At 40.7% G+C, this 12,902-nt stretch overlaps 2 protein-coding genes across 3 annotated transcripts in view; one reads left to right on the top strand and one right to left on the bottom strand.

The window, feature by feature from the left end:
- Positions 1–12,902, top strand: part of tle2b (TLE family member 2, transcriptional corepressor b) — a 245,645-nt gene that overhangs the window by 132,726 nt on the left and 100,017 nt on the right. The window lies entirely within an intron of this gene.
- mier2 (mesoderm induction early response 1, family member 2) lies at positions 115–11,277 on the bottom strand. 2 transcript variants are annotated; one of them, XM_079574594.1, is made up of 13 exons: positions 11,231–11,277; positions 10,220–10,349; positions 9,847–9,960; positions 9,682–9,766; positions 5,676–5,755; positions 5,520–5,589; positions 3,820–3,962; positions 3,654–3,735; positions 3,476–3,570; positions 3,274–3,398; positions 2,105–2,220; positions 1,527–1,623; positions 1,214–1,353 (listed from the first exon to the last, which is right to left on the bottom strand). In XM_079574594.1, exons 2-12 carry the CDS (start codon positions 10,238–10,240, stop codon positions 1,568–1,570), a joined length of 987 nt encoding a protein of 328 aa, XP_079430720.1. In that variant the 5' UTR covers positions 10,241–10,349; positions 11,231–11,277; the 3' UTR covers positions 1,214–1,353; positions 1,527–1,567. The 2 variants fall into 2 exon arrangements, with proteins under 2 accessions (XP_079430719.1, XP_079430720.1); XM_079574593.1 differs by lacking the exon at positions 1,527–1,623 and having other exon boundaries at positions 115–1,353.

The following is a 12,902-nucleotide window of genomic DNA, read 5'->3' as shown; positions in this document are numbered from 1 at the left end:
TACTTACTGGATTATTACTGGAGTAAAATGTGACCAATCTCAACATAATTCATTTATTATACATATATATATTTTTACAAAATATATAACAGTTGGACATATGCCAAACAACATCTCTGAGTGAACTGGAAAAGTAAAAAAAGGACAAAACCCAAAACAGTTTACCATGTAAACAGTCCGGCTCAATAGAATGCGATATTAGCTGGTCACAGACAGAGCCTGAAAAATGTGTTTAACTTTTCGGTTGTAGACATGATGTTTTGATGCCGTTTATCCATAGTATATTATCCATAGTATAGTAGATTTGAGACTTGCTGTACATTGTAACATCACATGAATATTGTTTTTGTTTTTACAAAAAACCCTTCACAAAACCTGAGAAATAATTTGAAATGACATGCTGTTAATGTTTCCCGGTAGACAGTCTCTGGAAAGTCCCATCAGTGCAGATTCAAAGATTTAATGTGGAGATGTGGAGATTAGCTGAGGCCCACCAGTACTCAGTAGTAAGACTACCAGTGAACGAGATTTCTTCAGCAAACTACAACAGCTTCAACATCAAACTCATGAGCAATATTTTAAAAAGGAAAATACATTTGCTCAATTGTACCACCACCACCAACAACTCGGTCTCACAGCAGTTTACATAGTTTACATTTCCTGCTCATTTCTCAAATAACATTACAACAAACATTGCACAAAAATCATAATAGATAGCACTTTGACAGATGCAAGATCCATCTGATGGTTTATCACTCAAAAGATGAGACTTCTCTGAGCCTTTCTTGTGCTGGTCTGGCTTTGGCTTAAAATAACACAAAATGTGACTGTTTTATTAATAATCAAAAGGTCAAACAGTTCCAACCAAAATCAGTCCATTATTTTAGAAAAGTATTTTGAGTTCTTGTAGTTCTGGCTTCAAGAACCATCCCTTTAACCTGCTGTGACGACCCACAAACATGGCGTGTCTTCACTGTTTGAGACAGTGGGGTGGACGGTATGCAGGCTGACAAAGTCCTAGTGGGACAGGTGGTGAGGTCGCAGGGCTGAATTCTACTTGGAAAGCCCCATTCTGGTCAGGACGATTACACAGAAAGGATCCGTGCATGTGGAGCTGGTAGAAGCAGGTGCATGTTGGGTTGCCATGACAGGACGGAGAGTCTCCACTCCCCCACTGGAAGCATGGAGAGGGCCTCTGAAGCTGCTGTGGGACAGGGGAAAAGCTGCAGCTCTCAAGGAGGCGCCCTTGTGGGATGTCCAAAGATGGGGCAAAATCAGGCATTGCAAAGCGCCTCTGAGGACCATTGCCAGTGTCACTGCATAATTCTGACAGTCCAATGGTCAGGTCACCATCTAAACAGAGACCAAATGTATTAGATTACTACGTCAATGTTATTTTTGTACTCAAATTATTATACCAAAATGTTATTAACAAAAACAAAAGGCTAAGAGGATGATTGGGGACAGTTGTCTGCTTTCATTTGTCTAAAACTGTACTGATTTCTGTGTTGCTGTCTATTGTTTACCTGCAGGCCCAGCCTGCTTTCAGTGGCCTGTGTGGACCATTTCATGGCTTTAAAAGAAAGCGAGGAGTTCTTCTGCGCCGTGGCCGCCTCTCCTCCCCTGGATGTCATGTCAAAGCATGCATGGACACATACACACATACGCACAAAACACATGTAAGTCAAACAAGAGCCAATGAAATGTCCAACAACGAAATGATAAAACAAATAAATCAATAATACTACTAATAATAAAATGAAATAGAAAGAATAGGAATAAACACACTTAAACACACATACAATATTATCTACAGAAATAAAATATTTGAAAACAATAAACAGTCACACTCAGTTGTGTAATGTGTGAGAATGATGGACTGCACTGTAATAGAGATCCATTTTACTGAGCAAACACAAAATAGACTATAGAGCAAACATTGAAAGTACACAATCTATTTTGGTTTTCTTTTAGACTTTAACTCAGTTTGACGTTCACATTTTGTGCATGCAGTACATATAGAATTATGGTGAAAAGCAACAGACGCACGCATTACTATATATAGTATAGTATATACCATATATTCATCCAATTGTTGCATTACCGTGTTTGTCCCGGTCCTGGCTGGACTGGGGAGGTTCCAGGGACTTGAGCTGCCCAGAGCCTACAGAGCTGTCAGACAAGTCACTATTTCTGGTCTCCCCCTCGTCGCCATCCTCCCTGTAACATACACAATTTTACTATAAACAAAGGAAGTGAGCTCTCTCATTTATATTACAGACACCTATTGTATACTTTTGAATATTTTATTCCGACATGTTCACTTAGTTACACTGTTTTTTATCCTTTTTCATGTGTTGATGCCATTCATTAAAAATGAGCTTGAGCTTATTATATATTGATATTAGTTAACAATTCATTTAGGAATGTGAATTGCAAACTCCTATCCATATACTGCTCAAAAAGCTATTGAAAACATGTCAGATTTCAAAAAGGGAAAAGTCATGCCCGTAATCTATACTGATAATGTCATTTAAGACATCACATAAAGACTGTAAGATGGAAATGCTAGTCCATTACAGAGAAATGTCATATAGCAACTAAACATGACACTAGATGTATGATCCCAATGTACTTCTTTGCCTCATAGTAGTGTATGCTAATGAGACCACATGTGATATTTAGCAGTATATTTCCTTAGAGACCATAAAGTTCAAGAAGGAAGCATCGGTCAGGGAGGCAGGGCTTTCAAGTTTTGATCATAGCTTGTCTTGAGAGATTGTAACGAGTTGAGGGGTATAATTGAAAGTATAGGTCACTTTGATAATCACTTTTAGATTATTATCAATATAACAGCAATATAAACGGTTGTGCTTCCCCGGGCCGGACGGGGCCTTTCTGTGTGGAGTTTACATGTTCTCCCTGTGTCTGTGTAGATTAGACCTGGGTACTTCGGTTTCCCCTACCACTAAAAACGTGTACAATGGAACAGGATGAATGAGCGTGTACTTGGCCACTTTCAGGTGAGGCGTATTTACATGCATGAGTCTCATGTTCATTGACATGCACTGTCCCGACCAAATAAACAATAAACAACAAGCAGTTGTTCATGTTCAGTATTAATTAATTAATTTTTAATGACCTCTGACTTCCTGGATCTCCCCATGATCCAACATAGATCGAAGAGCGCTCCGTTTGGTCTGACCCATAGACTGCAGGAGTGTTTGCGTCTGGGATCTTAGATCAAACCAAACAGTATAGTGGCCTACTTACATAGTCTGCAGGCTGTACTTCTTACGGCTTAGCCGTGTGGCCTGTTGTGTAAAATACTCATGTCGGTCAGACTTCTTCCACATGTAGTAATAATGAACACACTCCCCCACAGAGCGCGTGCGTACCTTGATAGAAGACAAAATTATATTTAGATCCTTTGGTAGTTTTGGGATTTTTAAGTAAAAAAAAAAGGAAAACCCACCTTATTGGCTTGAATGAGGTGGAAGTTTTTCCCATAAGCCCGATAGCCATGCTCAAAGTTTCGGCACTCTTCTTCACTCCAACCACAGAACTCATCTTAGAAAGAAAATGTGCATTTAATCTTTACAGTTGTGGGCTTAATCATCAACACTGCTGTTAGTAAAAGGCAAACGGCTTACCACTTATCACTTTCACATTGAAACGCAATCGTCGTAGTGCCTCTTCAGCATTGAATTTACATTTAACTAGTTCATACAAGGCCTGAGGTTTAAGAGAAGAAGAGAGATTTTTTTTATCAATGTCAGAGTAACAGCCTTATGCATGAATGTATGTGTTTAAAGCTACCTGTTCATTGTCCCGAACAAAGTCCCCAGGTGTATACGTGTCCTCCTGGCCATGCTGTTTCTGTGTTTTTAACAAATAGTCCTCCACCTCTTTTACAGGCAGAATGCCTGGAGTCCAAAGCAGTTGGTCATCACAGCTAAAATCTGGTTTAACAGTAAGTGCAACATGTCTGTGTAGGCTCTTAGTTGTACAGGAGTTGTTCATCTTCAATGAAGGCTCTTGAGTCATCTTCTGTACTCTGTAGTTGAAGTCTCGAATGTTTCGCCTCTCATCCAAATGGCTTTGTCAGCGAACTAAGGTTCAACTCAGCCCGCAGACCAGGTAAAGACCCCAAGGAGGAGCTGAGCTGGGCCTGGCTCCTCCTCTGTAATAACAGCTACTCTCACCTGTGGGTAAACACCTATGGAGTAGAGCGTCCCTTCCTACCTGCTCACCCCAGAATTTCGGTCTGCCCTGCACTATTCTCAGCTGATCACTGCTAATTACCATTCTGATTCAAGAATCATTCCGATTCCAGCGGGCTCTGATTTAATCTTTCTCCACTTTATGCTAATCTCATTCGCAGCCAGCCGACAGGACGCTGTCATGGCAATGAGGCGGCACATTAGCCAACGACAGATCAATAGGCAGGTAATTAACAGTGATCAGCTGAGAATAGGGCAGGGCAGACCGACACTCTGGGGTGAGCAGGTCGTTAGACGCTCTACTTCAAAGGTGTTTACCCACAGGTGAGAGTAGCTGTTATTAGAGGAGAGGAGCCAGGCCAAGCTCTGCTCCTCCTTGGGGTCTTCATCTGGGCTGCGGGCTGAGCTGAACCTTAGTTCGCTGTCGAAGCCATTTGGATGAGCGGCGAAACGTTCGAGACTTCAACTACAGAGTATAGAAGACGACTCAAGAACCTTCATTGAATATTGTGTGCAATAGTGCAACATTAAACAAACTCAGGGTTTACACAGAGGAATGAGAGGAAATCTTAATATTCAAAAGAATATTAAATACAACAGTCAGGTTTTGAGCAAAATATTCTATACAATTTCAGCCAAACCTGTAGTTGAACCTATTACGAATCATATGTATGTTCGACAAATGTATGGAGTAAACATAGTTGAATATAGATTTAAACTAGGGCTGTCAACTGATATTTTTTTAATCACGATTAATCACACTTGTGAAATTTGATTAATTGCGGTATTTTTTTCTCTAATATTTATAAAAAATGTTATACTTTATACATATACTTACATTTAAAGCATTTGATATTTGATTGCACATTTCATTAACCAAATATTCAGTTTCATAATCATGGGAAAATCCCAACAGTTTATAACCAGGATCTCTTCAGCTCTTTCTTGGTCGCTCACTCAAGGCTTGATAAGTCGCATTTTAGATACATTTTCTTTGGTGCTGAACATTTTGCACAGAATCTGCAAACTTTTAGGCTCATAAAGTAGAGTATGAGAACAAAATTAAAATATTTTTTGTTGAAATGGGATATTAGACAAGCCTTGTTGATGCATAAGTAGCTCTTTGCCGCTTTTGTTTAATAAAAGTACCCTATCGTGTGAAAATATATGATGCGATTAATCGCAATTCATTTTGACAGCCCTAATTAATTTAATAACTTTCAATGCTTTTTAATGCCCTGAAACTCTACCAACAGACACAAAGTCTTGACATACAGTATGTTACACTGTACTTACCTTTTTCTGCATAGGTATATGGATAGATTGAAGGAATCTTTGCCTGATAAATGGAGCCAACCATGATTGCCTGAAAATATAAAAACCGTGTTGTACTTTAGCCATCAAGGCCGGTGTGGTAAAAGTAGGCAGTGGGAAATTAATTGGGTGCAAAACCTTATGTTCTTCATTGGAGGGAACAGAATCATCATCAGACTCCTCATCTGTGTCCTCATCTAAAGTGTCTTTTTCGCCGCCTTGAAAAAAGACAAAAAAGACAGATATATAAAATTTATATATAAAATGTATTTATTTATATGTTTATTTGATAGGGAACAAGAGGCATTGTTACAATAACCGATGCCATGTTCATAGGCCGTATAGCTAAAACCTAATTGGCAGACCTACTAAGGCGAAAAAAATAGTTAACACATTTACATAAATCATTACAAATAACACGATTTAGAAAAGGTTTGCAATAAAATATTATAAACTTCTGTTGTGTCCACAAGTTTGATTCAGTTTGAGCCAGTGTTTAACTTTACTTTTAAACTCGCTCAGGTCTGTTAAAGTTTTCAGATCAGCAGGTAAAGTAATCCAGATCTGTGGCCCTTGTACCGCGAACGCTGTCTGTCCAAGAGCTGTTTTGCATTTGGCTGGTCTGCAGTCTCCACTGACAGCGCCCCTTGTGACGATCCCGTGAGCTGCACATGTTTCAATTCTGCAATAATGCCACATCATGGGCTTTTTGTCAAGCACTTTTAAAGCTTGTTTGTACAGAGAGATCACACCTTTCATAGTGGACTGGTTAGCTTGGCCCCACAGTGATACAGTATGAAAAATGAGACAGGGTCATTGCATGAAAGTACAACTTGGCTGCACTGATTGACAGGCAAGATCTTATTAAATGAAAACAATTCAGATTAATCCTAATAGTCTTAGTTATTTTCTTTACATGAGCTCCGAATTTAAGATGGGAGTCTACAACTACTACAAGATATTTTCAATATTTTTATTATTTATTTGGATCTGAAAGCTGTCCATAGACCTTTGCCTCATTGAAAAGCACATAGACACTGTTTTAGAAAGACAAACAATTATAGAATGGAAAAACAATGCTCACAATAATATACTGATCTTCCAATCCAGATATTGGGTCTAGAGGCATACTGATACACAAAATAAAAATAGTCTTTCCAGTCAGAGTTACTGTCTTCAATTAAAAAAACAAGAGAGTCTGATAAATAATAAAGACATAAGAAAGATGTTTTAAAGACTCAGTCGTATTGCAGAAAATGGAACTAGGACAAACACGAAGGATACAGAGAACTAAGCAAAAGTGCAGACTTTTGTCACGTCTATTTGAGATGAATGATTCACAGATAAACTACTGTAATAAATTTGAGGCAAATTATACATTTTTGACTGTGTTTTTCAGTTCTGGGGTATTGTGTGTTGGTTGATGAGAAAAATCCCTAAATATAATCAATTTTAGAATGAGGCTGTAACATAACAAAATGTGGGAAAAGTATAGCTCCATCCCTCACTCTTGACCCCAAGATACTTGAACTCCTCCACTTGAGGCAAGGACTTTCCACCGACTTGAAGAGGGCAAGACACCTTTTACCAGTGGAGAACCAAGGCCTCAAATTTGGAGGTGTTGATTTTCCTCCCAGTCGCTTAACACTCGGCTGCAAACTGCCCCAGAGCGTGCTAAAGGTCGTGATTTGGTGAAGCCAACAGAACCACATAATCTGCAAACAGCAGAGTTGAGATCCTCAGGTTCCCAAACCGGACACCCTCCAACACCTGGCTGTACCTAGAAATTCTGTCCATAAAAGTAATGAACAGAAGCGGTGACAAAGGGCAGCCCTGGTGGAGGCCAACATGCACTGGGAACAGGTCTGACTTACTGCCGGCAATGAACCAAGCTCCTGCTGCGGTCATACAGAGAACGGACAGCCGCATAGCAGAGGGCCCGGACCACATACTCCAGGAGCACCCCCCACAGGGCACCACGAAGGACACGGTTGAACCTTTTCTTCAGATCCACAAAGCACATGAGGACTGGGTAAACTCCCACGAACCCTCGAGCAGCTAATGGAGGGTATATAGGTTGAGCTGGTTTACTGTTCCACGTCCAGGATAACAACCGCACTTTGCCTCCTAAATCCGAGGTTTGAATATTGGTCGGATTCTCCTCTCCACTATCCTGGAATAGACCGTACTGGAAAGGCTGACCACCACACAATGTTGCAGAGACGTGTCAACTAAGACAGTCCTACAACAGCCAGAGACTTAAGGTACTGAGGATGGATCTCAAGGAGTTTCTCTTTTTGGCTAAGCTTACGGAATATGTGAGGACATCAAGTTTATTTGTGCTAAGAAATATTTAGTTTGGAGTTAAACAAGGTTAAAATAAAATTGAATCTTTACTGCACAAGTTCAGATATTTTAGAATTAATGGGGCTGTCACACCATGACGATCTAGCCAGCGTATGCCAAACGCTCGCATACGCTGAACTTTCTATGTATTTTTTCAGTTTTGGGCGTATACATAGAGTATCCATAACAAGTCCACAACTTATGCCTAACGACAGCCTAACTTTTGTATAACTCAGTGTCCTGAGTGGGGCAGCAAGTGAGGATCAAGCTAAGGCCATGAGGAAGGTAGACGTGATGCACGGGTTGCAAGTTCCACCACGGTCCCTGCAGGCTGCCCATGGTGCGGGACGGGTCATGAAATTCTCCTTGGTCGCGGGGCGGGTCAGAAAAATGCCGTATGCGCATTCATTGAATTCAGCCACAACTTATTTCGTCATCTTTTGAGAGCAGGTTTTGGACGTGAATATGTGTCGGATTTTCATTAAACAAGCAGCGTTTTGCAGTTTGTGATCCAGAGAACACGTTTAGAACCCTCTGTGCGTCAGACTGTGAGTGTGTTCGCGTTACCTCTGTCTGCCCCTCTCGTGATCACAGCGCGCAGGGAGGGAGAGCGCGATAACACGCCAGTACTTTTTATTTCAAGCACATCTTTGGACGGAATGAAAGCCGTGGTCAATTTGTATCGCGTAATTTTTAATGGTTGCCGGGCGGAGAAGGTTATTAAAATAGAAACAACGTGCGGGGCGGGCAGAACCTGCTCCAAATGCGCCCTGCAGGCTGAAAAAAAACCTGATGGGGCTGTCACACCTTGACGATCTAGCCAGCGTATGAACGCTGCATACGTTGAACTTTCTATGTTTTTTTTCAGTTTTGGGTGTGTACGTAGAGTATCCATAATGAGTCCACAACTTATGCCAAACGACAGCTTAACTTATGCATAACGGTAGGTAGACGTGATGCGCGGGTTGCAGGTTCCACCGCGGTGCCTGTCCGTGGTTTGGGACAGGTCAGAAAAATGCCGGTCGCGACCACACTTTGCCGCCGTACGCGCATTCATTGAATTCAGCCACAACTTATTCCATCATGTTTAGAGCAGCTTTTTGACGTAAATATGCGTCGGATTGTCATAAAACAAGCAGCGTTTTGCAGCTTGTGATCCAGAGAACGCGCTTATGGAGCTCGATGGAGCTTATGTCTCCTATTTTCACTCTCTGTGCGTCTGTGAGTGTGTCGCGTTACCTCACTGTCTGTCCCTCTCATCATGATCCCAGCGAGCAGCAGGGAGAGAGAGCGAGGGGAGGACACGCCAGTACTGCTCATTTCAAGCACATCTTTGGACGGAATGAAAGACGTGGTCAAATCAGACGGATCATATTTGTATCGCATAGTTTTTAATGGTTGCGGAGCAAGTTATTAAAATAGAAACAACGTGCGGAGCTGGCCAGGGCGGGCAGAACCTGCTCCAAATGCGGCCCTGCAGGCTGAAAAAAAAAACCTGACCTGCGCATCACTATTAGACATCCCGACTTATGAGTAACTTACGACTAATGTGTGTCAACGCTCACATGACTTACCTGTAACTTATGGCCCACTTATGTCAGACGTATGATCATACGCTGGCATTCGTCGACAAATATTGAGCATGCTTAAAATTTCATCGTCAAATTTATCATACGTTGGCTAAATCGTCAAGGTGTGACATAAGGCCATGTGATTATATCTGATTTATTAAATGCTTATTCACACATATTTTAAACATACATCCCTTTGAAATGTCATGGTGTTAGAGTGTTATTACCCTGTGGAAGCAGATCAGAGGCAGTTGAAGTGACAGAGGGGTCATCTCCTGACAGCTCCTCATCCCCCTCCTCAGGTAGAAAACCCTGCGACAGTGGCACACAGTGGGTATAGTGTGAACAGAGACAGAGGTGAAGGTGACATTAAAATGAAGACAGGGGCTCACCTTGTGCAAAGCTGTATGCGGCAGGCTGGCAGCCAGGTGACATGTCTCCTTGTCTGGATCTGCCACAGAGTATCTGTACAGAGCCAGCAGCTTCTCCAGTGGAGGCTCACTGGCCTGTACACAGACATACAGGGGCACAGGCAATGTTATGTATCAGGACAAAAATCAACAGGACTTGATAGGTTTGTGTGAAAGGGTGTGTCTATTAATATTTCATTTTTTTTTTTAGTTGTAGGGGAAACTGGAGTACCCGGAGAAAACCTAGGCAGGGATCTGGGACCCTCCTGCCTACCACAAGTTAGACAATAATAATAGATGGACGTCTGTACTGTGTTTGTTTGACAATTTAATGTAATTATATCAGTTTTCTTACAGTGGACGCCTGTGCTGCCATCTCCTTGGTGGGGGGAGTCCAGCTCTAAGGACTCAGTGAACTCTGCTGCAGTCTTTCATGTCTGTGCCTCTGATGTTCACGGGGCCAACACCAGGAGCCCCCGAGTCCCCTGCAGAGAAACCAAAAGGACATTTACCGGTACTTCTGGCTGTAACACAGGGTTTTTGCTATGCACATGCACATGTTGACAACAAGAAGGAGGAGGATCAACGCTCATCTGAGCTCATCTCATTACAGATCAGCTGACCGGTGACTTCAAACCGCCTTTTTCAACTTGTGACACGGGCTACGATTGGAAATAAGTGAAACCAAAACACACAAACAACACAATATTTAATGGAACAGAAGTCGTCAAATAGTGTGTCATTCTACGTCTCATTGCGAGGGAAGCGAAAGTTAGCTAACAAATACTCAGAAAAAAGTTTCACAAGAAGTATTTGGGGGCGTTTATCAACACTGTAGTAGTCATGAGTAACTTTGAGAAGTTGGTAAAGCTGAAATGCTAAGTTGTGTGTGTCGCTGGACTGTGTCCTGACCAGGGGCGCTTTCCTGTGACTTGGTGCTGAACGCCTCTTCCTCTCGGCTCACTGCGAGAAGGAAATAACTACTTCTGTGCTTCCCCCACATTCTCGGACTTTGGTGAAATGTGCCCAACTTTTCACTCGGTTCAATGGCTGACAGTTTGACTCCTATAAAATACTTCAACAACACAGTACTTCAGCCCTGAGCCGCCTTTTGTTTAGTGGCCGCGATAGTATCAAGGCAGACGGGTCTTTGAGCGAAGAACGCGGAGAGGCGATCCGCCGGAGAGCTTCCATTACTCCGCCTCCTTCTCCGTCTTAAACCGCCTAAAAATCTCTTATATTGGGGATCATCAAACCGGTAAAACCACAGACATTTTAACAAACATCACAGTGTAGTCTACATGTTACATTTAGCTCCGCTTGGCCGGGATTTGTGTGATTAAAGCCCTCGTTTTCGCTCGCTTACCTCCGCCATTCCGTTTCTGCGTGAGCTGGCTATTGCCCGGATGTTGTAGGTCTCTGCTGTACAGCTCCGTGTATTGTCCCAGCCATCCACTAAACTTTACTGTGCAGCAACATATATTCATGTATGTCATATTTTTAGTCTACATTCCAACAAGATACACATTTATTATTTTATAAAAACTAAAACACATGAGTTTAAACTCTTAGGATTTTCTTTGTTATTTGTAGCATAAATCTTAAATAACTTTATTCTATTTTTTTAAAATCTTCAACCACCAAACAGCAAATCTAGCTGAGATCAAGACATACGATTAAAGTCAAGGGGCATTCTGTGAATACTCTGCTACTTTGCTTTTATACAAAAAAGAAAAAAAACTGTCCCTGTGGTAATGCACTTTTTTTTTTTTTTTTTTAGTTCACCACCAACAAAAACAAAATGAATAGATATTAAGTCAATGACCCGGATACTGCACATTGAGTTTCTTATTGCTCATAATAAACAATGTTTTTTAAAGCAACTAACATACTGACTGAATACTGTGTAGGCCTATTCAAATTAGTATTTTGACTTATATTTTCAATCAGCCAGTGTGGCATTAATATTTCTCAAACTTTGAATACATAATGGAAGAATAAGATATATTATGGAACTTTTTTTTGTCTTTATTCTTACTCGTGAGCAGCGGTGGAAGAAGTAGTTACTTAATACTACTTAATTTTCTTACTTAATCATAACTGCAGATACAGGAGCAACATATTTGCTGAAGTAAAAGTGTAGTAAAAGTATCAGATTTAAATTCTACTTTGTAAAGGTACAAAAGTATCTACTTTGAAATGTACTTGTGCGTTTTTTATGAACAATTTTGCTGTTGTATCAAACCAGGACCAAACAAGTCTGAAGGTTTAAAATGTATTTATTCAAATACTGGAAAAACTCTTTCTGAAGAGGCTTGATAGTTTCATAGAAAAAAGTGTGATATTAAGTGATGATCAATACGATTTAGGAGCGGACGATCAACTTCAATGGCAGGTATTAAATTAGCTGATTATATAGCATCTGCATTAGACAAAAAGCATTTTACTCTGGGTGTTTTTGTCGACCTCAAGAAAGCCTTCGATACCATAGATCATAAACTGTTAATGAACAAACTAGAGCAGTTTGGTTTTAGAGGACGCGCTCACTCATGGTTAGAAAGTTATCTTGACAATATATACCAGTATGTACATTTTAATGACCACCCATCAGAAATGCGTAAAGTAACTTGTGGGGTCCCCCAGGGTTCCCTGATTGGTCCAAAGTTGTTTATTTTATACATTAATGACATCTGTAAGGTATCCGATTTGTTAAAATGTGTTTTATTCGCAGATGACACAACACTGTATGTAGCTGGGGATAATCTTCACCAACTAATTACTGATGTGACCAGAGAACTATCTAGAATCAAGCAATGGTTTGATCAAAATAAACTATCTTTTAATCTAAGTAAAACCAAATATATTATATTCAGTAATTGACAAATTAAAAGCAGTATGAGCCTAAAGATTGATGATGTGGTACTAGAAATGGTGAATGAAAACAAATTTCTTGGCATAATATTAGATCATAAATTATCCTGGAAACCACACATCGCTCATGTTCAAGCAAAACTGTCCAAAACAATAGCTATATTACA

Source organism: Gobius niger, assembly GCF_951799975.1.
Source record: "Gobius niger genome assembly, chromosome: 17".
Classification (NCBI taxonomy): domain Eukaryota; kingdom Metazoa; phylum Chordata; class Actinopteri; order Gobiiformes; family Gobiidae; genus Gobius; species Gobius niger.
The sequence above is the reverse complement of the archived record's forward strand: the minus strand, read 5'-3'. Positions and strand labels throughout refer to the sequence as shown.